Genomic DNA, 22329 nt, shown 5'->3' with positions numbered 1-22329 from the left:
ATCAGAAAGAGAAGAAGAAGTGAGGCTCTCTGTAGCTAGGACTCCGAAAGCTCCTGTCAGGAATTGAGTAGGCAGAGATGGCAAGAGGAATCTCCGATGCAGCAGATCAAGGCAGAGCTTGGATGCGTGGGGTAAAGCTGGGCCCTAGGCCTGAGGCAACGAGGGTCATGTGGTGGGGTTCAGCCACTTAACGCGTTATTTTCCTCACCACGCGTCGTGCACCCAAGCCAACCTCAACTCGCTTTAAAAGTCTACACGTCCTTTCTTCCATATTTCTTTGCCTTCAATTCTCTTATAGCTTGTTGGATTCTGTCCGTTTCGAATCGTTTCTTATCTTCATCGCAAGCCATAACATCATGGCTTCTGATGCAGCATCCCAAGTCACCGTTGGGGCTCTCAGGTTTGAATTCCAACAAGCTGTCCACTAAAATACATTCTAATAATCATCATCACAGTGCCATCTTCGATGAGACCAAACCCCAGGTCCGAGAACCGATCGTTCAGTGTGTCCAAATCAAGGCGTTGCCACCTCAGCCAAACCATCCAGACCGATACCGGGCTGTTTTCAGCGACATTGCGAATTATGTCCAAACAATGCTTGCCACCCGTATGTTGAATACGATCATTCTCTTAACCTTAGACATATGGGGTAGCTGACCGACCGAAAAGAAGCGAACCACGTGGTGACAGATGGTTCCCTCAAGAAGGGTTCCTTTGTACGACTGAAGTCATTCCAATCAAACTCTGTCAAGGGCAAGAAGTGAGTCGATTTGAAAAGTGTTGCTGGATCATACTGATCAATGGTAGAATCCTCATCATCTTGGACCTTGAAGTTCTGAAGGAACTGGGCGAGGCTGATAAGATTGGTGAACCCAAGCCACTTGAAGTGAAAGGCGAGGAAGAGGAGGCTAACCAACCCACAACAATTTCGAGCAACGGATTTTACGGCTCCAAGATGGAGGGTGCGCAGGCTCAACCGGCCAGCCGGGCCCAACCCATGCGACCCTCTGCGGCTGCCACTGCCCATGCCACAATCTACCCCATCGAAGCTATCTCTCCGTATTCCAACAAATGGACAATGAAAGCGCGATGCACCAGCAAGTCCAATATCAAGACATGGCACAACAAGAATGGCGAGGGCAAATTGTTTAGTGTCAATCTATTGGACGACAGCGGTGAAATCCGTGCCACTGGTTTTAACGATCAGTGTGATGCCCTTTATGAACTCTTCCAGGAGGGAAGTGTTTATTACATCTCAAGCCCTTGTCGTGTCCAAATTGCCAAGAAGCAATTCACCAATCTCAACAACGACTATGAGCTTACATTTGAGAGAGATACCCTCGTCGAGAAAGTAAGCACACTGCTCACTGTTTATTATGCCTTCTCCCCTTACCTTCTTGCTTACAGCGTGGCTAACTCTCACGCCCTACAACAGGCAGAAGAACAAAACGATGTACCCCAAATTCGATTCAACTTCACCACTGTTGCTGATCTGCAGACTGTTGAAAAAGACACGACTACCGATGTCATTGGCGTATTGAAAGATGTCGGTGAAACATCTCAGATTGTGTCAAAGAGCACTGGCAAGCCATACGACAAGCGCGAACTTACGCTGGTAGATAACACTGGATTTTCTGTCCGCTTGACAATCTGGGGCGCAACAGCGAAAAACTTTGGTGTCGCGCCCGAGTCGGTTGTTGCGTTCAAGGGAGTTAAGGTTTCAGACTTTGGTGGAAGGAGCCTGAGTCTTTTGAGCTCGGGCTCAATGACTGTTGACCCTGATATTGGCGAGGCTCATCGGCTTAGAGGCTGGTATGACGCTCAAGGCAGGTCGGAAAATTTCACTTCCCATGCATCATTGTCCAATGCTACAAATTCATCCACGAAGACCGACAAGTTCAAAACTGTTGCACAGGTTCGGGAGGAAGGGCTGGGCATGTCTGAGCAGCCGGATTACTTCTCCTTGAAAGCCACTGTGATCTACATTAAGCAGGACTCTACCTGGTGCTACCCTGCCTGTCTCTCTGAAAACTGCAACAAGAAGGTAACAGAGCTTGACCCCGGCCAGTGGCGCTGTGAAATGTGCGACAAAACCCACCCCAAGCCCGAGTATCGCTTCATCATGCCTATTAGTGTCAGCGATCACACCGGCCAGCTTTGGCTCAGTTGCTTCGATGACACCGGAAGAAATATTATGGGAATTTCGGCCGATGAATTGATGCAACTTCGTGAAGATGACCCTATCGCCTACGGTGAAGTTTTCCAAAATGCCAATTGTCAGACATGGAGCTTCAGGTGCCGAGCAAAGATTGACAACTTTGGTGAACAGCAACGGTAAGAAAAGCCATGCAAATTTGGAGTTGCCCGAACCTTGTGCTAATTATGCCTCTAGTGTGCGATACCAGGTCTCCTCTTCTCAGCCAATCAATTACTCCGAAGAAGCCTCTCGCCTTGCTGACATCATCAACTCCTACAGCATTGAGTAAGTGAAGATGAAGAAAGTCAGGGGCATTACCCGATATCCGAATATCTTCATCTGATGCCAGTATGCATACACTAAGAATTTGATTTGTTTGAATGTATTTCTTTTCTCCTATGCTGCTTTGGTTTAAAATGGTGCGACTGGTAGTGTATGCTTCATTCTTCTTCTCTTCTGCTCTCCCATCCAATATTCCATGCCAGATAGAAATACTGTAGAGGCGGTGATAAACACTTGTATTCATTAGGAAGGCGGTACAAATTCCTATTACCTATGCATTGTCTAGAAGGCGGAGTATCATGGCAATAGTCATAGTTTTTTTTTTTTTTTTTCTCCTTCCCGCCTGCCGTTCAGAAACGGAGAATTCAGGTTTGCGTTTGAATTGCCCTTTCTCTGTTATTATTCTTCAACAGTTCCCACATCCCACAATCAGTCATGGGTAAACGTCACCATGACTCAACGGAGCAGCGACCGAAGAAGAAGTCCAAGTCTGAGAAGCCCGCAAAAGCTCCCAAAGACAACGAAAATGGAGACGAGAGGTCAACACAGAAAACATCTTACTCTGAAGCCCCTGCTCTCTCCAAGCTTCCTCAATCGGAAATTGACACCTACATGAATGAAAAGATTATCAAAATCACTGATCCTCTAGTCGATGCGCCCAAGTTCCGTCCACTCCTCTCGTTTGACTACTTGCCAGAATGTGATACTGCTCTGTACTCTCAACTGAAGGCATTCCCCGCACCAACGCCGATTCAGTCTACCACCTGGCCACTTTTGTTCGCTGGTCGTGATGTGATTGGCATTGCAGAGACTGGAAGTGGCAAAACATTGGGTTTTGGCTTGCCATGTCTCAAGAAATTGATCGACTCCAAGCCAAGCAAGAAACCCTGCCACCCGAGGGCGGTGATCATCTCACCAACTCGAGAGCTTGCCATGCAGATCTATGACCAGCTCATTAAGTACGCCAGCTCCGAGAAGACCACAGTGACATGTATCTATGGAGGTGTAGGCAAGGATGAACAGCGTTACGCCCTTCAGAAGGCTGCCATCGTCGTTGCCACGCCGGGTCGTTTAAAGGATCTGCAAAACGATGGCTCTGTGAATCTTAGCAAGGTTAATTACCTCGTCTTGGACGAGGCAGATCGCATGCTTGACAAGGGGTTCGAACAGGACATCAAGGATATTATCCAGCCAATGCCTGTCTCTAGAAGACAGACAGTCATGTTCACAGCAACATGGCCTCGGTCAATTCAAAACCTTGCAGCAACATTCATGAACGACCCTGTGACTGTTACCATTGGAGGAGACCCATCTGCGGATCCTCGCGCCAACACGAGAATCAAGCAAGTTGTTGAGGTTGTTGATCCCCGAGACAAGGAAGGCCGACTTATCCAGCTACTCAGTCGGTCTCAAAAGGGTCAATCGCCGGAGAAGGTCTTGGTGTTCTGTCTCTACAAGAAGGAGGCTATGCGAGTGGAGAACCTTATCAGAAACAAAGGATTCAAGGTTGCTGGTATCCATGGTGATTTGAATCAATCTGACAGATTCCGCAACCTTGACTCTTTCAAGAAGGGCACTGCCACCGTCCTTGTGGCAACCGATGTGGCGGCACGTGGTCTTGATATTCCAGCCGTGATGCTGGTCATCAATGTCACCTTCCCTCTGACTGTTGAGGACTACGTGCACAGAATTGGAAGAACTGGTCGTGCTGGGGCTGAGGGACATGCTATCACTATGTTTACTGAAACTGACAAGGGACTGTCTGGCGGGTACGTTACTCACATCTCAATAAAACTCAACTACCGGTGCAATGCTAATTTTGAACAGATTGATCAATGTCCTCAAGGCCGCCAAGCAAGAGGTTCCAGAAGCTCTGCTGAAATTTGGAACCACAGTTAAGAAGAAGCAGCACGATTCATACGGCGCTTTCTACAAGGACATCGGCACGGACAAAGCGGCTACGAAGATCACATTTGACGATTAGTTGCACTATTGCCTTTTTTCTTTCCCGCGTGAGGATACTGTTTGACAAATCCTTGTCAACAGGCTCATCAAATATTCCTTTTCAATGTAGAATCTATCATTTTTGTCGGGCATTAGGAACAAGAACAAGTAAAATCGATATAATAGAAGTATAATCACTTACATCACAAGAACATATATGCCACTACAAGCACAAACTTGGAAAAATCCTAGCCGTGAGTTCTCGAGTGTTTGTTGAGTCACGATTGCACTGGCTAAAGCTCCAATGATGAAGCTAGCAGGTCGGATGGCTACTTCGCTTGCGGGGAGATGTTCTCCATGTCGGTGGAGGTAAGATGTAATGAAGCTGAAACTCCAAAGAGTCCGAACAAACATATTCACGATGTTAGCCAGGACCAATCCGTAAGCGCCCAGATTTCCTAGCTCAAGGAACGTGTAGGCTGCGACAGCATAACAGGCGGAGAAGACACCCATCCACCCTGTTTGTCGCCGAATCTCGCTAGGATTAGCTGCTGATGATACAAATGCTTCGGTGATTCCATTGAGTGCCAGAAATGGAATATAGTAGCAGTAGACTGAAAGCAAATCCCCAACTTTTGGAGAAGCCCACTGGCGACCTCCTAGGATATGCAGCAGTTGTGGAACCATCATGGGCCCCAATGGGAAAATAAGAATTGAGAACAGCTGGTAGGCGTGCAGAATGTCTACAAGATGATTTTTGGCCGTGCGGATTTGCATGCGACTCAGCTTCCCGCTCTCATTTGGACTCATGAGGGTTGAAAATAGGTTCCGGCTGCTCTCCTCCAGTGGCTGGAAGATGATACGTGCAACAAGACCACCGTAATTTGATGCAAGGGAGTATATACCTTGGTCTTCTAGCCCTGAAAGGGCTGCAAGCATCATGGTGTCGCCTTGCGTGAGCAAATGCTTCACCAAAGATTGGAAAAACACATTAGCAGCAAGTGACGTTAATCGGCGCGAGAACAGTCCCAGGATATATTTTGATGGATCACTGTTGTTTGTTAACACATTATCCACAGTTTCACTTCGGCCGAGGCGCGGTTTGCTTTACCTGGATTGCACGCGTGTTAACAAGAAAGAGAATTGCTTATCCCTTGGTCCCGTCAGTAAGACCAAAGAATAGCCAAAAAGGAGCGCAAACGAATAAACGAGGTGACCTAGCGCAAATGGGACCACACCAGGGTTATAGTTGGCCCGAGAGCTGTAAATGAAGGCAACAGATGTTACAAAACTCCTAAGAAATGCTGCTGGCATCTCCACGGTAGCACGCTTCTCATACAACATATGCTGTTGAACCACCGCAAAGAATGGCTCAATACTGAGTTCTATGAGAGCTGCAAGACCGGTAATTGCCACGCTGAGGTGGAAGAATGCGATTTTTGAAGCCTCATCTGACACAAAGCGCTGATATAGAATAGTGAAAAACAGAGTTGCAGGGATACCAAGAGCAAGACTCAGATAAGATACGTTCACCACTGCCTGAGATGCCAAAGACTCTGTATCGTTTGCTTGACCGGGTTGACTTTTGCTCTTGGTTGAAGATGACATTGGCTGTCTTTGAATGGCCACTCGAATGCTCTCTCTTGAGAAATACAAAATCGAAATTTGGAAAAGCTCGAGCTGGGCTGCTATCCCGAGTACAACTGGCGAAAGTGTGCGCAGAATCAGCTGGTTTGAGGCAAAGGTGAAGATCCTGGAGGCTAATTGAATCATGATCAAGAACGTTGTGCCTGTCGCCGACGAAGTCAGGATCTTGCCCATGCGGGCATCACCGGGTTTAGCCATGTATATGGCAAGACCCAGTCTGGGAAGTTGAGATGTATCAGAAATATGGGCGAAGGGAGTGTTTATAAGGGATAAAAATGCTGTGAAAGCGGAGTGGGGGCTTCGGTACATTGGCACTCAAGTACGAAGTGCGGAGCTCGTCTTTGTATTATTCACTTCTAGGCTATTCAGCTACAATCAGTTCATACGAATGTACAGCTAGATTACTTTAAGAGACAACTACATTTTGGACCTATTCTCACGGATATTCACTGAACTTATTGTGTATGGCAAAGAAAAACCTATCCATGAGCCAGTCCATGCAACAAGCCAAGGAAACTAGAGCCACTAGCTACGGTAATCACCATAAAACCATGTTGAAGCACGCATTGGGATGTCAGCAATCAGCCCAGTAACGATATGTTCTCAGGAGTCATCATCCTGCTTTGATCGAGTTGGTTCTAGAATGGGGGCAGATAGAATGGATAACCGCCATTCTTAGCCTTAAAAACACTCAAAAGGAAGCTATACGTCCCAAAAAGAACAGCTGCCCAGATTAAGACAGCTAGCTGCTGACCTTTGACATCTTCCATGCGAGGAACCTTTAGCGCAAGTGCGATTGTAGCAAAGGAAAGGACAGCATCTAGAGAAGCAGTTAGAATCAATAAGGCTGCACACACGGGGAGACAGAATTTCAGGACAGAACGAGCCTTGTAAATTCATACTTACAGATAGCAGCCACAATCTGTGTCTCCATCCCAAATTGATTCTGGAAACCGCCAGCAAAGTAGCTAATGCCACCTCGTCCATCACCTGCAACATATGGAACCTTCCGAATGTGATTGAACATTTGTCCACTTGTGAACAGCAGAATGGCGATCAAGCTGATTGCAGCCCACAAGTTCCGATTCTGCACAATTGGCAGCACATATGGGTACAGTACCGCAGTGACAGTGACGGAAGCCATCAGAATGGTGATTGTCGTCACAATGCGCATATAGTTAATAGGTCGAACAAGTGGGGGCTTTGGACCGTCGGGAAGTTGACGTTCGATCCAGGAGTAGATCTGGTCGGCGGAAATCGGGCTGTTGAAGTTGGACACGTCAGTGAGAAAAGACAGTAGGGGCAGAGAGCTGAGAGACATACCCGGTGAAATCGAATCGAAGAGGATCTCCTTCCACCTTGGCAAATGGACCGATGGTTGGAGGGAAAACAAGCAACACAGGCGCAGTTTGAAGCATGAGCTGCTTGAGTCAGTCAATGGCACGCTTCATGGGTTCCTGTCCAATTGCCTACCTTTTGGAAGACTGCCTTTCCATTATCAAAGTCAAGTGTTCCATAGACCACCTTCAGATCATCGGGCTTGGTACCCTTATTCCAGCTTCGTGCAATCAAATCCCATTCTGGTTCAAAATCACGGCACAGAAGGCAGCCAAAACGAGCATCTGTGGCAGTTAAAATCACCACAGCAAAGTAGTCTCGAGGTTCCGAAGTCAATTCCTCATATGATGCGCTATCCAGATCAACAGGCCCCGAGCGAGACAGGGATTGATATCTTGCAAACTTGTCCGGGGTTGACTGTGCGGACAGTACGCCGGACACGACCGACAAAAGCAGGAAAAGGGCCGTCCAGGGCTTCATGTTGACATGACAAGGAGCTGGACAGCTTTTTATAAGTTGAATCTGAACTGCAATTGAGAATTCTCGATTGCAATTGAAGATGATTGAACACGTCGAGCAGTTAAGTCCAGGTGTCCACTATCAACCAGGAACTGAGCATTGATTACATAAGACATCGGGGTAATCGCTCCAAAACACCGACGCGTCTTCCCTTGCGTGGGCCTCATAGCATTGGATATAACACACCACATATTCTTATCCAGCTTTATTGGGCTTGTTTGGCCATACTATTCTTATTCTAGTCTTTTTGCCCTGCCTTCCCCTGTTGTCACCATGGCAATGGCCCAAGAAGCATCTGTCGATGTGTGTGGACGCCCCGAACTCAAGACTACATTCAAGGAATACTAACTTATTTATGTAGTACGAAATGTCCATAAGGACTGTGCGCCTGGAGAAGGAATATGAGAAAACCTTGTCAGACTCTGCGCGTCTCCTGGAAGGCGAGAGAGATCGTGTGCGACGCATGGAGCACTTGTTTTTGGAATTCGAAAATGAAGCTCTCCGATCACAGTTGGATGAAGCAAATGAACATCTCCTCGGGTTCACAAACGCTGATTCCGAGGCATGTGTTCAACTCGAGGAAGCCTGTCAGGAAATTGATCGCTTGGAGCGTCACGCGCAAACTTCAATGAGCGAGATAGACCGACTCAGAGTATGCTACGACCTTTTTGTTTGATAATTTCGTGGAATCCGTCTCATTGACAGTAACAGGAAGAACTCGCCAGTCGAAAGAATACTTCAACCAGCTACAACGCAGTCTTCGCCGAGAAGGTTCGCCTCTCCAAAGACCTCGCAGCCCTACAAACGGAGGTAGAGCGGCTCAAAGCGCAAAGCTCATCCCGTCAGGCCATGATCGCCGAAAAACATGAGATGGAACGGCAACTGAATTCTCTGGAGATTCAACTTGATAAAGAAAGGCATGCCCACGAACGCACTCGGTCTAATGGATCACAGCAAACAGCGGGGATGACCAAGCTATCTGCACAAGTCGATGAGTTACGAAACGAACTTTCTGGAGAAGTACGAGCAAAACAACAGCAAGAATTGGATAAACGGCAACAGAGTTCGGAGTTTGACAGCCAGCGCGCAGTGCTCGAAGGGAAGATTGACTCGCTGAAACAGCAATTACGATGGACCAAGGACAAGCTACAGGAAGCTCAGAACGAGGTATTGCAGCGACGCAATAACAAAGTGGACAGAGGGGATGAGTCCGAACCAGGTTCTCGGACTATCCCGCTTCAGCGCCCTGGACCTAGTGGTCATGGGGGTGTGACGATTGCAACTCCAGGTGCCGTTCGAGTCCAAGAGAAGGTTAAAAAAGACTCGGCCTTACCTGGTGACAAATCGGCATTCTCCATTACTCCCTTCTTGAACCGCACAGGTGCACCGGCAGATTCCCCGTTGAGCTCCGTGGCAGATGAAGATGATATGCGTGAAGATGCCGATACCACGCTTGATCCACTCGACAAAGGGACCCTAATTGGTCAGCCCAAGCACATTGGTTCTGCTTTGCGACGCCAATTGTCTCCAACTCAAGATCGCAACCCCATCAGTAAACCAGTGAGATCGAAGGCGCATGATGCCCCGGCAACAAAAAATGGCTCCAAGAAGCCAGAGAGCCGCCTGGATCGCCGCAAGCTGTCCGTTGATACTGATGATGAACAGCTTAGTCAACCTGAGCAGATCAAGCCAAAAAAACGTAAACTCGGTGGTCCACGAGACCGGAGTCTGATGGAGGAAGATAACGATGATGATGAAGGAGAGCCTCGCCTGAACAAGAAATTTGGGCGGAAACTTGCACTTGGGGCTGGACGTACTTCAAAACTAGGTGGCATGCAGCAACCAAGCACGTCTAACGGCGAGCGACTGCAACGGGGTCTTGGATTCGGGGCACCTATGGGATTCTCTCCATTGAAGCGGGACCGCAGGCGACTCTGACGACAATTGGACTTGTAGAAATCTTTTGACGATCTCCATGTCTGCTCTATCACATATTAGCGCTTAATTCAACTGCCTTTTCGAAGCAATAGAATGGAATTCGGAAATATATTATGTCCCCTGATGTGTATAAATACAATCACGCTGGGAACACCGGCGGTCCACTTTGTTTTGCCGGCAGAAAGCGAAAGCTCCTTGCGAACCTCTGGCTCGATACGACTTCTTTCTCGACCTTCACGCCATGTTCGCGTTATTGCTTACCACCCGGCGATATGCTTGTCGCCCCCGTACATTCTCCCAGGCAAGACAGGCCTCGTCCAAGCGGTGGCAAGCTCGACAGCAAAAGGATCAGTTTACGAGAGAAGCTGCAGTGCAAGGGCTGAAAAGCAGAGCTGCGTTCAAATTATTGCAGGTAAACAGTACCTAACTTACACTCTTTTCTTGAAGCATACCCCATAACATAACCTCTGTGGTTAGATTGACGAGAAATATCGAATTTTCAAGGGCGGGCAGACAGTTGTTGACTTGGTAATGCAAATCGTTTACCCTCGGGTTCGGACTGGCAATTAATCTCATTGAAATAGGGCTATGCCCCAGGATCTTGGTCCCAGGTATGTTGTGCTCCAATTCAAACAATCTATGTCGAGATTGGAAATTAATTCCGGCAGGTGGCCGCAAACCGCACTCAACCGCACGGCCGAGTCCTCGGTGTTGATATCATCCCAGCCCAGCCACCAAAAGGAGTGTCTACAATCCAGGGCAATTTCCTCGCACCTGAGATCCAGACTTACATTCGAGACTTTCTCCGCAGCCCCGAGCGAGGCAGACCGCGCCAGCCCGGTCTTCAGGGCGATTCCAGCACCAGTCTCTTGGAACCGACTATAGATTCCGAAAACCCCGCCGAAAAAACGTGTGGAAGTGATAAAATTCTTGAAAGAACGGTGGATGTGGTTTTAAGTGATATGTCTGCTCCCTGGTACCAGACGTCCGGATTCTGGAAACGAAGTCTAAGTGCTCCCTATAACAGGATGATGAACACCAGCGGTCTCAACTTCAAGGATCATGCTGGCAGTATGGTATGAACCCCTACATATTGAGGCTGGTCATTTCTAAATCCTATAGGATCTCTGCCACGCGGCTTTACGCTTCAGTACAGACGTTTTGAAGACAGGCGGTCATTTTGTCTGCAAATTCTACCAAGGCGCCGAGGACAAAGAGTTAGAACAGCAATTGAAAGATCTATTCAGAAAGGTCCATCGGTTAAAACCCGAATCATCTCGCAGCGTAAGGGTTTCCCGGTCCTATCTGAACATACTCAGCTAACGCAATCGGCAGGAATCCAAAGAAGCATTTTTTGTTGGTCTGGAGCGAAAAAAATGAATTAACTAAGGGGTATCAAGGTCATATAATGTGCAAATCACCTTTGAAAACATTATTATCAGAGGATCTCGATCTCTTCGTTATCAGATGCATCATCCCATTCGATATCCGCCAGTGCTGCTTCCGCCTTCTCATGAACCTTTTGTAACTGTCAGTCTCCAAATGTATCTTCCAAGGGAAAATTTGCTGACCTCTTTAAGACCGCTCAATTCCTCGACGTAGCCAGGTTCATTTAGGGCTTTTCGTACGAAATCCCATCCATGTTCCCGATATGCACCAATCACTCTCTCCGAGCATGCACTGCAGCTTTGGTAACTCTGACCAGTGACGGATAAGTTCTCAAATGTGGATAAGAATCCTCGAATTTGATGAGGTACAATGCCCAGAGGATGGTCATCGCTCTCGGTGCTTTTCGCCACCGGAGCTGGTGCTGCAGCGCCTTGGGGATGTTGAAGAAGCGAGACTAAAAGCTCCACGAGGAGTGCAGATGCTATGGGGGCTACCCCTGGGCGGGTCACGGTACACTGTTGGTCGAGAGATTGGTCCTTGATCGACTAGGCATATTCTGGTCAGCTATGTGTACCAATTTGGATCACCCTTTGGTCTTACGTTGGCTGGTGCAACAACGTCGTTACAGAAATAGCACCCAAGTTCAGACGATGTGTTACCACCATTCATGCCATGCCGCATGACAACGAATGTATCAAAGCCTAGGGCAGCATTCATGACGATCTTCCCTGCGGCTTTGCCCATCACCGTTGGTAGCCATCGTGATTCCCGTGTGTCCATGAGAAGAAAAATAGCATCATGGTCATTGATCAACTTCCTAAGTGTTTCAAAGTCGTCCTTTGTTGCTTTTTCGTCCACAATGGGGTGACCCGCCATGGGTACCGACGTTGCGTGGCCTTCGGATTCCACCCCGGGGTAAATTTCGGCCAGGGCTTCGGCTGCTCTATGTGCTTTTCGGGCTCCGCCATTCAAGCAATCCGTAAAATTGAATAAAGGTTGCCTAACGGGGTTAGAAAATGAAATGGACCCATTGTCAACAAATGTTATTTTCTTCACGCCCCAGCCCTGAACAATCGATAGTTAGGACAAATGTATCCCATGCATGAATGTTGAGATTCACATACTAGCAAGTTTCGAGACACATAGCTACCGAGGGTACCAGCTCCGAGCAAAAGACATTTGGTGTCTTTGATTTTCTCAAGATTGAGAGTCGGGCTGATTCGCCATTTGATAAGTTTGAGGTTAAGATCAACCGACTGGTCAGCCAATCTATAGACATGATAATTATCAATAGCTGATTACAATGCGGGAAAGATCTTGAGTGGCCTACCTTTTAGGATCCATGTAATCCGTGAGATTAACATTTCTTCCCGACAACTTTCCTACTGGGTTGCGTTCCCATCCGGTTACCTTTGGCAACGGCGATACTTCTTTGATTGGTGCTTTCGGTGGTTGCACCTCTTGTCTTCCGCTTGATTTCAGATGAATGACCATGCTGCGACCCTGTTCACGCTTCGAGTGCACATCACGGTACCGTAGGATTTGTACTTGAGTGAGACCCCATCGCTGCCTGACCAAAACAAGTAGATTTCGTAACATCCACCCCGGTGCCTGTTCATAATTCGACGGGTCTGCAAAACAAACATAACGGTCCTTAGCGGCCGTGTCATTGAAAAAACCATTTTCGTATTCCGAAAGTGACGCTATTTGCCAGTTGAGGCCCAGCTCGTTCTCGATACCTTGACCATTGTTACTCTTGGTCTTCCGGGCTAAAAAGAACCCTCTTTGCCGATGATCGACAGCATAGGACCAAGTCTCCACGGATTCCACAAGGGTGGTGCTTTCACGGGGGGATAGGTACCTCCCGTTAACAGAATCTGTTCCCACTGGTATCCATGAGGGGTCAGAGTGAATTGCCGGAAAAGCAAACCAGTAATGGAATTTGTATTTCTTGAGGTCGGCAAAAGACACGATAATGAAGCTGGCCAGCAAGGACGGACATGAGAAAATGGTTCCGTCATTGATTGCATCCCAAACCTTGAAATGCCCATCAGTAAGTTATCAAATGACAGATAAGTTGTCTTCTTACCGTCTGTCCAGCTTGGTGAAGCAGCTGGGGCCTGTCTATGTTTCGATATTCTTCGACTGTGTTGACATTTTTGATCATGCCTTCGGCCCTGTAGTAGCCAGAGGGTCCTCTAGGTGGCTTGTCAGTGATGGGAGAGTTCAGGTACAACCTGAGCCTGATCTTACTCGCTGCCAGTGAGGGCATTTCCGTGTATTTGAATTCGACATGATGCGGCCTCGGGATCCGAGGGGCGGATCTCATATAAGCCCAGCACTGCCCGGGCGGAGTCATCTAGCTTGTCATGGTTGATCTTATGGGAGGCTAGAGATGTATAGAAGGGCAGCTCAATATCGGAAGCAAAGGGCGTGTACTGCATCTTGAGAGAAATGTGGGTGATGTCAACGCGGGCGGGGAAGGTGAGGTCTATAAATCTTATATCTATAGATACCCGTGGACCCTGACCTTGTCAGCTGACTCTACACAGGTGACTCTACCCAACAGATTCAATATCACCTGGGCAGAGATGCTTTACTCTTCTTTGTAGATACCCAATGTTCTCCTATCAGGCTCGATAAGATCGCGACTTGAGCGGCCCCACTACTTTCGCGTTTCTTTTCTTCCCCTCTACTTGCTACTGTTGATTTTTGACTTTCTATTTTCTACCTTTTCTACTCCCTTCTCCTGAAAGATGCTCATTGGATTATGTGGAGGTCAGCAGACACATTCTGGAACCCACTGTGCGAAAGAACTAACAGATCATCAGGCATATGTGCCGGCAAACATGCGATTGCCGAGTACCTGATTCAACAACAAGGGTTCCAACTTCTTGAGCTTGCCAGCAAAATGCCCCAGATCACCGACCCCGAGGATGACTTACGACTACAAGCTTCAGAGATCAGAAAGAAAGGAGACACCCAACCAGAGCATACGTTTGAGAATGCCGATATTCTCCTCGACTTTGCTACTAAAAGATGGCAAGAACGTTGGATAACTACAGATATTGCAGATGCAAGTACTCTAGATCGATTCCTGTTACGCCCATTCTTTCTGCTTGTGAGCGTTGATGCCCCGGTGAGCCTCCGATGGAAACGATTTGCGGACAGGTTCGTGGTAACACAGTTCATGATTTCGGCCTAATAGGACTGACTAAGTCACCCAAAAGGTGCTGGAGAAGACAGCTAGACCCGCCCGATCTCGAAAAATTTGTTCTCTGGAACGACCATAACTTATACGACAAGGATGTTGGGCGTGTTTACTTGACCGATAAAGCCCAAGTGCGCTTGTTTAACTCATCGTCATCCCTTGAAGAGCTACACTCGGCCCTGAACACTCTTGACCTGGCTGACGAAGAGCGACTACGACCAAATTGGGATCAATATTTCATGCAGCTGGCCTCTCTGGCCGCACAAAGAAGCAATTGCATGAAGAGAAGAGTAGGATGTGTGCTGGTCCGAGAGCGCCGTGTCATTAGTACTGGGTACAACGGAACTCCGCGTCATCTTCGAAACTGCAACCAAGGTGGATGTATGCTTGTTGCCAGAACAAAGTGACTTTGCTGTTTTTATTGTCCATCATACTGACCTGAACACGCTATTTAGGTCCTCGATGCAACCGCGGAGATGGAGGTGGAGTTGGCCTCTCAACGTGCCTTTGCCTACATGCCGAAGAAAATGCGTTGTTGGAAGCAGGCAGAGAGCGCATTCGAGAGGGCGCTATTCTTTACTGTGATACGTATGTTCAAATTACCCTTGATACTTTACCCTAGGAGGTGATACTCATTCCTTGCTGATTATAGATGCCCGTGCCTGACATGCACTGTTAAGATAGCCCAAGTCGGCATATCTGAAGTTGTTTACTCTCAAGGATATAACATGGACAAAGATGTAAGCATTTGATCTGGCTGTGTTATACGTTTACTAAGGACTGTTCAGAGCGCTGCCATCTTGCAAGAAGCAGGTGTTCGTCTACGGCAATTCCACCCGGTATGCTCAATGCTCAGTCTCCAGTGAATTTATGTTGCATAGCTGACCTCGTCATAGCCCTCGAATGGTCTTGTTTATTTGCAGGAGTTTGACAGACCAGCCACAGATGGAAGCTGACCCCAGACGTGAATCAAGAAAAGATAGGTTAAGACCTTAAAAAATTACAAATCAGCTAAACAAATGCCCAGTCAAATGAACTTATTGAGTGTGAATCTATATCAGAGCACCAAAAATACTTAAGAGTACCCGCGATAGGTGGTAGATAAGATGAGTGGGGAAGTACCCGAATGTACCTTTAAACGCATCATTTTGGCCGGCAGAAAAAAAAGAAGTATGACTCAGCGCGCGAAATTTGGCGGGGCCCTCGAGCAACCCTTCGAAGGACTCATGCTTTCCCATTTTTCTGGGAGTTGAATATTTGCAATCATCCATAATACCTGCAGCTTCACCTCAGCCTTGTGGTTTGAGACACCGAAACCATGCCCACTGTGCACCTACTGGACTACGTTGCGGGAAACATCCGTTCCTTGGTCAATGCGATCAACCAAGTTGGTTACGATGTTGAATGGGTCAGATCACCAGAGGATGTGAGAACTGCAGATGTTAGTCTATTACTCAATGGAAATTTTACCATGCCATAACCATAGTATGAGGTTGCTAACAAGATCACTCTCAAGAAACTGATCCTCCCCGGTGTCGGCCACTTTGGCCACTGTCTTTCTCAATTGGATAAAGGTGGATTCCTAGAGCCCATCAGGCAGCACATTGAAGCTGGAAAGCCGTTCATGGGAATCTGTGTTGGTTTGCAGGCTCTTTTTCAGGGCTCCGAGGAAGACAACGACGTCCCTGGACTTGGCGTGATTCCCACTCGCATTGAAAAGTTTAACGATAGTTCCAAGAGTGTGCCGCACATTGGATGGAATTCCGCGATGAACACTGGGTCTGATGCTGCGAAGGGGCAAAGCTTTTTTGGCCTGAGACCAACCAGCAAGTACTACTACGTCCACTCCTATGCGGCCCCTTACAAGCCAGGTGCCCTGGAAAGTGAAGGCTGGTCCGTGGCTACGGCTACTTATGGAGAAGAGGAATTTATTGGAGCTATTAGTCGTGGTAACATCTTCGGCACACAGTTCCACCCGGAAAAGAGTGGCTTGGCCGGTCTTCGCGCCATTCGCGCATTTTTGGATGGCGAGCAATTCCAGTCCCTCGCACAGGACCTGGTTGCTGGCAAAGAAAATGGACTGACTCGTCGGGTCATTGCCTGTCTTGATGTTCGAACGAACGATGCCGGTGACTTGGTTGTCACCAAGGGCGATCAGTACGATGTACGCGAAAAGGACGGAGCGGACGCCGGTGGTCACGTTCGAAACCTTGGAAAGCCTGTCGACATGGCCAAGAAATACTACGAGCAGGGGGCAGACGAAGTTACCTTTTTGAACATTACCTCTTTCCGGAACTGCCCCATCGCTGACACGCCTATGCTTGAAATTCTGCGACGTACATCGGAAACTGTCTTTGTGCCTCTGACCATTGGCGGGGGAATTAAAGATACCGTTGACACCGACGGAACACGGGTCCCTGCCCTGGACGTGGCGACGATGTATTTCAAGTCTGGCGCCGATAAAGTCAGCGTCGGTTCCGATGCTGTCTTTGCTGCCGAAGATTATTACAACGCCGGCGAAAAGCTGAGTGGTGAGACAGCCATTGAGACCATATCTAACGCTTATGGCAAGCAAGCTGTTGTAGTGAGCGTCGACCCAAAGAGGGTTTACGTTGATAAGCCAGAGGACACCCACCACCACACACTTAGGACGCAATTCCCTAACTCATCGGGACAAAGCTACTGTTGGTACCAGTGCACCGTCAAAGGTGGCAGGGAAACTCGTGACATGGATGTGCGGCAACTTGTTAGGGCTGTTGAAGCCATGGGTGCCGGCGAAATTCTCCTGAACTGCATCGATAAGGATGGAAGCAACAGTGGATTCGATCTGGAATTAGTCAATGACGTTAAGGCTGCAATCAAGATCCCCGTCATTGCTTCAAGCGGAGCCGGAGTACCCGCACACTTCGCCGAGGTTTTCAACAAGACCACCACTGATGCAGCACTCGGAGCTGGAATGGTAAGTTCGAATCTACATGTTGTTTTGTGATGCAGTTGTTAACCAGGCCCTAGTTCCACCGCGGTGAATTCACCGTGACTCAAGTGAAAGACCACCTTCAGACGGAGGGTTTCTTGGTTCGTCAATTTGAGGCTGACATCTGAAGAGTCCACCGTGCAATTCCGTTGTGTTTTCTTTCCTGAGCATACTTTCCACTGTAAAGTGTTTTTCACTTTCATTACCTCAATAGATCATGGGCCCATCAACTTGGAAGATGTATAGAAGATTTAAAGTGTAAACGAAAAGAAAAAAAAAAATCATCATCCAGTTGCTAGTAGTAAGCTCTATAGATTCTTCAGCCATTATACTGCAAGTCCCTAAATAGGCAAGCCCCTCTGACTATCATTTCACGGTAAAGGCGGCGTAAAAGGCGGTGAACACGGACTAGATCATCTGACTTTTCCTCACTTGCCACTTCATCTCTTCCTTATCCGTCGACGCCAGCCGTTGTTACTGGACTTCATTCTTGCACCATCTCTGCCTTTTATTCTCAGTTTTCAAGACTCACTTTCGGTTGCTTTCTCACCCTTTTCTTTTCTTTGAATTTCGAATTACCCTCCCCGCATTACCTTGCCCGAAACGTGATCGAAACCACGAACTCCCGCGATACCCCGATTTCAGATTTGTCCGCCCCCACGACGCTTCTCACTCATAAACAGGTTTTCCTTTGATAAGAGACGGTGTCTGCAAGGATCTCCAGCCAGCTGGTCCGATAACAGGTCAAGGTTTTGGGGTGGCTCTGCGGATCACTTGAAGGACGGGGCAGACCATCAAATCTCTCTTGAATGCACCTTTTTTCTTCAGCGCCAGTTCCTTCGACAATTGTATTCCTCAATTTCTTGATCTCCATTTGTATGCAGTGACCTGAACACTCACTATTCAGCATCCAAGAAGAATCATTCACAAAATATTGTCTCCAGCATCCCTAATCGATAGATACAAGTCTATCGGTTTCTGATTTCATTTCCCTAAATACTTGTGCTTTGTTTGCTATTGAGAAGATATCTTTTCTTCTCTGACCTTTCTTTGCGACTGGTGATTCACAAAACCTTTCTCTTTATCATCCCCTCTTGCTCACTGTACAAGCTGGTGGTGCCCTAAACGTGGGATTTAATACAACTCTCATTTTTGTTGCACCCCTCAAAATTGAATACAATGTCATCGTCCGTTCATTTCAAGTTCAAGTCCCAGAAAGAACCCTCACGGGTCACCTTCGACGGTACTGGTATTTCGGTCTTTGAACTCAAAAGAGAGATTATCAGCCAAAGTAGATTGGGTGACGGAAGTGACTTTGAGCTGTCAATTTACAACGAAGACACCAGAGAGGGTACGTTGCTGCACGTCACCACCTGCCCTCCCTTACTGACCTCTTTCAATAGAATATGATGATGACACGACAATCATCCCTCGGTCCACATCGGTGATTGCTCGCAGACTACCCGCAGCACGCCCTGGTAAGGGTGGTGCTGCTCGTTATGTCTCCGGAAAGATGCCAGTCAACGCTCGCAGTGCCCCCCGCACCGAACCTTCGACGAACAGAGCGACACCTGGGATGGGTCAATCCGTGAACAACAATGTCCTGGAACTCAATAATGCCCAAACCGAGGAAGAGAAGATCAATGCGCTTTTCAACTTACAAGCTAGTCAATGGCAGGAGCAACAGCAAGAAATGGCCAAGTGAGAGCTCACACAGTCCTTTGATCAGGATCGAGATACTGACTTTTTCCAGCGCGACACCCGTGTTCGGTCGTGGCAGAGGCAAACCTGTCAATGTACCTGACCACCCTCCTCCACCAGGGTATCTTTGCTATCGATGCAGAGAAAAAGGTAAGCTTTCGCCACCTCAGGTGATACTACTCCAAATTGTTAACACCATCATTCAGGTCATTGGATTCAAGCGTGCCCGACCAACAACGATCCGAAATTCGACGGTAAATACCGAGTCAAGCGATCAACCGGCATCCCTCGTTCGCTCCAAACCAAAGTCGACAAACCAGAATCTCTGGCACCTGATGGCTCCACCGAAGATGCGAGGAATACAGGAGTGATGGTGAATGCTGATGGTGACTTTGTGATTGCAAAGCCGGATAAGGCAGCCTGGGAGTTGTATCAGGAAAAGGTCCAGGCATCGGCGGCGGCGGCAGCTGAGGCAGCGGCCCTCGAGGAGAGCAAGGCTTTGCAAGCTCGTGGCCTGCAATGCCCAATTGACAAGAGAATGTTCTTAGAGCCAACCAAGACACCATGTTGTCAAAGAACATATTGCAATGACTGTATCTCAAATGCTTTGATTGAAAGTGACTTTGTTTGCCCTGGTTGTTCCACGGAAGGTGTTTTACTTGACAACCTTACCCCGGATGATGAAGCCGCATCCAAAATTAAGGTCTATGAAGCAGAGAAGGCTGATGCAAAGAAGGAGAAGGACAAACATCCTGCAGGTCCGGATGGGACTTCTCTCCCAGAGGCAGTCACAACTGAAATCAAGATCCCCTCGGCCGACAAAGAGCAAATCCCGCCCAATCAAGCTCAAGAGCCTGCACCGCCCCAGTCAAAGAAGAGACCAGCGGAGGATGAACCCACTAATGCCACTGAGACCGCACACTCTGAGCCGGGAAATGCTGTGAAGAAACACAAGGCCGAAGACCACCAATCAGCTGCCCAAGGTCAGGATAATAGCAACAAAGAGGGCGCTGCAGGTGTTCCCCCTCCTGCCCCCTTCAACCAAGAAATGCCCTTCAACAGCTTCAACCCAATGCCAGGCATGCCGGGTATGCCTATGATGCCATTCTCCGGTCCAGGATTTGGAGCCGATCCCATGGGCTTCATGAACCCGATGGCAATGGCGTCCGCTAATGGCTTCCCAAATGGCATGGGTCCCAGTTGGAACCCAATGAACATGCAATTCAATCCCGGTATGTTCGGCGACCAGAACAATGGCGGAATACCCAACGGATTTCCCAACATGTTCAACGGAGAACCCTCAATGTCTATGTTCTCTATGGGCCAGAACGGATTCCAAGGGCCAGGCCCTGGCATGAACAATTTCTCCAACCAGCAACGGACAGCTTTCAGTACTCCGTACTCTAGGGAAGAGGACTCGCCGTATTTCCGACAGCCTGTGAATCCGCAACGTCATCAAGCTAGGAACCGAAGAGTTCGGCCTAGTGATTATCGGGAGCTTTAGAGTGCTACGGCTTGTTATCTGGCGTTCGGGCCTTGGATGGTGCACTGTGTATATGCATATTCAGAGCGGATTCATTTTTCCTTTTATTTCTGACTCTTTATTTCTTCTCTTTGCGTGCCATTCTGGGGGCGTCCTTTGATTTCCCGGCATTTGTATCTCCCCTTCATACTCTCTGCGTATGCGATGACTCTTTCGGGTAGAGATGGACAAGAGGGTGTACTTTTAATATATTCTCAATACAATTCCATAAATTCAAATCGAAACCCATCGTAAACTGCAGCAATACCCAAAGCACAGACAGATCTGTATGAGAGTCGGGCACCAAATGTAGAGATATATATGAGTTGAGTCAGGTGACTGGAAGAGACGCTCGTCCCCCCGTCCACACCGTCTGATCTCTTCTCTCTCAGTCATATCCTCAACTTCTTTTCATCACAACCGTCTTCACCGTGTCTTCTCTACTTACTCTACAACATCATTCTTCTCGATCCGTCTCGATACCCTGACCGGTCTTTGCCTTTCACCGTTTATCAAATACCCCGAGACCCACACCGATCGGAATCATCGACTATCATGGCGAAATACATGAGTAACCACAGTAGTAATTGCAATCAAATGCAGCGGTTTCTGGACCAAGAATCCCAGAGCACTGTGCTCGCCAGCTGCTACAGTGTTGATTCGTCGACCTCTCAGGTTCGCGGCTTCCACTATTGCACTACGCTGGGCGCCGGTAAGAACCTCCCCTTTCTTTCCAACCGGCAAAATTCTAACTCTGAATCTAGGAGTACAGTGGTATCCCTGAGGTTCCCTCGGGGTCTAAATCGGCTCTTTTAAGTCCTCCTCTCGATATTCCCGCTTCCAGTGCGGAAAGAACCTGGCCTGGCAATGGCTGGCCAGAGTACAGAGGGGAGGCAACGCATACTATCCCGGAAGAGTGTGAGAGACTCTTCTGTGACAAACTGTCTACGACATTCCTTGGTGAGGGGAGTTTCGTGCGACAGGAGTCGCTGGGGATGGATGTGTTCCAAAACATCCCAAACCAAATCGGACAAGTGCATGATCGAATCAAGCGATGGATTGAGGTTTGGGACTATTCCAGCGATGCGAAATATCGAGGTTTCGTGGCCGAGAACAACGGGGAGAACACCCTGTTCGTCTTTTTCGAAGACCGCACACTTGATCAAGGCCTCAAATCGGGGTATGTGCCGTTAAGAGCTCTGGTTTCTCATGCCGCAGAGATGTGAGATCGTTTGCTAATCTTTATTTCACAGACTAATCGCTCTTTTCGAGCTCGCGGAAATTACTCCATTCGGGTGCTCACAAATAGTTGCGTGTGTTGGTCGCTCCGAGCGCACAGATGCAATAGAGCTCGTCCGAAGTCTAGGGTGGTGTGGATTCAGCCTTACAACTTTAGAACCGTGGATGTCAAGTGTTGACCAAGGAGCCCCTATCAGCGACAAGTGGCTCTTCTTGGTTGCTGAAGTCTAGCAATAGTAGTAGCGTCGAGGATATTTTGAGTATATGAAAGATCATTTGAAGCAAACGGAAAATTTCCCCGCGTTTCCTGGATAAGATAAGATTTAAGATAAGACATGACCTCAGGTTCCCTTCCCCTTGACTCAAACTTGACTCTCGACGTCACTCTTGACTCCTCACTTTTGACTTCCCTACGTACCTCTTTCTCA

At 48.1% G+C, this 22329-nt stretch overlaps 9 protein-coding genes across 9 annotated transcripts; 7 read left to right on the top strand and 2 right to left on the bottom strand.

Moving 5' to 3' along the window:
* Nucleotides 1-356: 356 nt before the first annotated feature.
* Nucleotides 357-4463, top strand: N7508_003744 (replication factor A subunit protein RFA1; the record flags this gene model as incomplete). Its single annotated transcript, XM_058461810.1, has 7 exons — nt 357-400; nt 456-607; nt 670-760; nt 808-2334; nt 2393-2482; nt 2893-4248; nt 4307-4463. 7 exons carry the CDS (start codon nt 357-359, stop codon nt 4461-4463), a joined length of 3417 nt encoding a protein of 1138 aa, XP_058322387.1.
* Nucleotides 4464-4621: 158 nt separating this feature from the next.
* N7508_003743 (uncharacterized protein) lies at nt 4622-7888 on the bottom strand (the record flags this gene model as incomplete). Its single annotated transcript, XM_058461809.1, has 6 exons — nt 4622-5474; nt 5535-6287; nt 6779-6890; nt 6977-7332; nt 7394-7491; nt 7544-7888. 6 exons carry the CDS (start codon nt 7886-7888, stop codon nt 4622-4624), a joined length of 2517 nt encoding a protein of 838 aa, XP_058322386.1.
* A 312-nt stretch (nt 7889-8200) lies between these two features.
* On the top strand, nt 8201-9865 carry N7508_003742 (uncharacterized protein; the record flags this gene model as incomplete). Its single annotated transcript, XM_058461808.1, has 3 exons — nt 8201-8230; nt 8289-8579; nt 8639-9865. The coding sequence occupies 3 exons, from the start codon at nt 8201-8203 to the stop codon at nt 9863-9865; spliced, it is 1548 nt and encodes a 515-aa protein (XP_058322385.1).
* A 241-nt stretch (nt 9866-10106) lies between these two features.
* N7508_003741 (RlmE family RNA methyltransferase) lies at nt 10107-11245 on the top strand (the record flags this gene model as incomplete). The annotated part of the gene is made up of 6 exons (XM_058461807.1): nt 10107-10277; nt 10343-10393; nt 10450-10476; nt 10534-10941; nt 10988-11149; nt 11201-11245. 6 exons carry the CDS (start codon nt 10107-10109, stop codon nt 11243-11245), a joined length of 864 nt encoding a protein of 287 aa, XP_058322384.1.
* A 58-nt stretch (nt 11246-11303) lies between these two features.
* N7508_003740 (putative autophagy ubiquitin-activating enzyme ApgG) lies at nt 11304-13698 on the bottom strand (the record flags this gene model as incomplete). The annotated part of the gene is made up of 7 exons (XM_058461806.1): nt 11304-11384; nt 11437-11799; nt 11855-12319; nt 12379-12523; nt 12585-13291; nt 13344-13452; nt 13508-13698. 7 exons carry the CDS (start codon nt 13696-13698, stop codon nt 11304-11306), a joined length of 2061 nt encoding a protein of 686 aa, XP_058322383.1.
* A 312-nt stretch (nt 13699-14010) lies between these two features.
* On the top strand, nt 14011-15771 carry N7508_003739 (deoxycytidine monophosphate deaminase; the record flags this gene model as incomplete). Its single annotated transcript, XM_058461805.1, has 8 exons — nt 14011-14032; nt 14086-14425; nt 14485-14846; nt 14921-15053; nt 15118-15205; nt 15254-15304; nt 15362-15390; nt 15759-15771. The coding sequence occupies 8 exons, from the start codon at nt 14011-14013 to the stop codon at nt 15769-15771; spliced, it is 1038 nt and encodes a 345-aa protein (XP_058322382.1).
* A 12-nt stretch (nt 15772-15783) lies between these two features.
* On the top strand, nt 15784-17567 carry N7508_003738 (imidazoleglycerol-phosphate synthase; the record flags this gene model as incomplete). The annotated part of the gene is made up of 3 exons (XM_058461804.1): nt 15784-15906; nt 15982-17424; nt 17478-17567. 3 exons carry the CDS (start codon nt 15784-15786, stop codon nt 17565-17567), a joined length of 1656 nt encoding a protein of 551 aa, XP_058322381.1.
* A 1051-nt stretch (nt 17568-18618) lies between these two features.
* Nucleotides 18619-20644, top strand: N7508_003737 (cleavage polyadenylation factor subunit MPE1; the record flags this gene model as incomplete). Its single annotated transcript, XM_058461803.1, has 4 exons — nt 18619-18790; nt 18843-19140; nt 19193-19290; nt 19347-20644. 4 exons carry the CDS (start codon nt 18619-18621, stop codon nt 20642-20644), a joined length of 1866 nt encoding a protein of 621 aa, XP_058322380.1.
* A 615-nt stretch (nt 20645-21259) lies between these two features.
* On the top strand, nt 21260-22132 carry N7508_003736 (ornithine decarboxylase antizyme; the record flags this gene model as incomplete). Its single annotated transcript, XM_058461802.1, has 3 exons — nt 21260-21337; nt 21427-21842; nt 21916-22132. 3 exons carry the CDS (start codon nt 21260-21262, stop codon nt 22130-22132), a joined length of 711 nt encoding a protein of 236 aa, XP_058322379.1.
* Between the last annotated feature and the right edge of the window lie 197 nt (nt 22133-22329).

The sequence above is a fragment of the Penicillium antarcticum genome, assembly GCF_028974205.1.
Source record: "Penicillium antarcticum strain IBT 31339 chromosome Unknown utg000003l_segment0_segment0, whole genome shotgun sequence".
NCBI classification, from domain to species: Eukaryota; Fungi; Ascomycota; class Eurotiomycetes; order Eurotiales; family Aspergillaceae; genus Penicillium; species Penicillium antarcticum.
The sequence above is the reverse complement of the archived record's forward strand: the minus strand, read 5'-3'. Positions and strand labels throughout refer to the sequence as shown.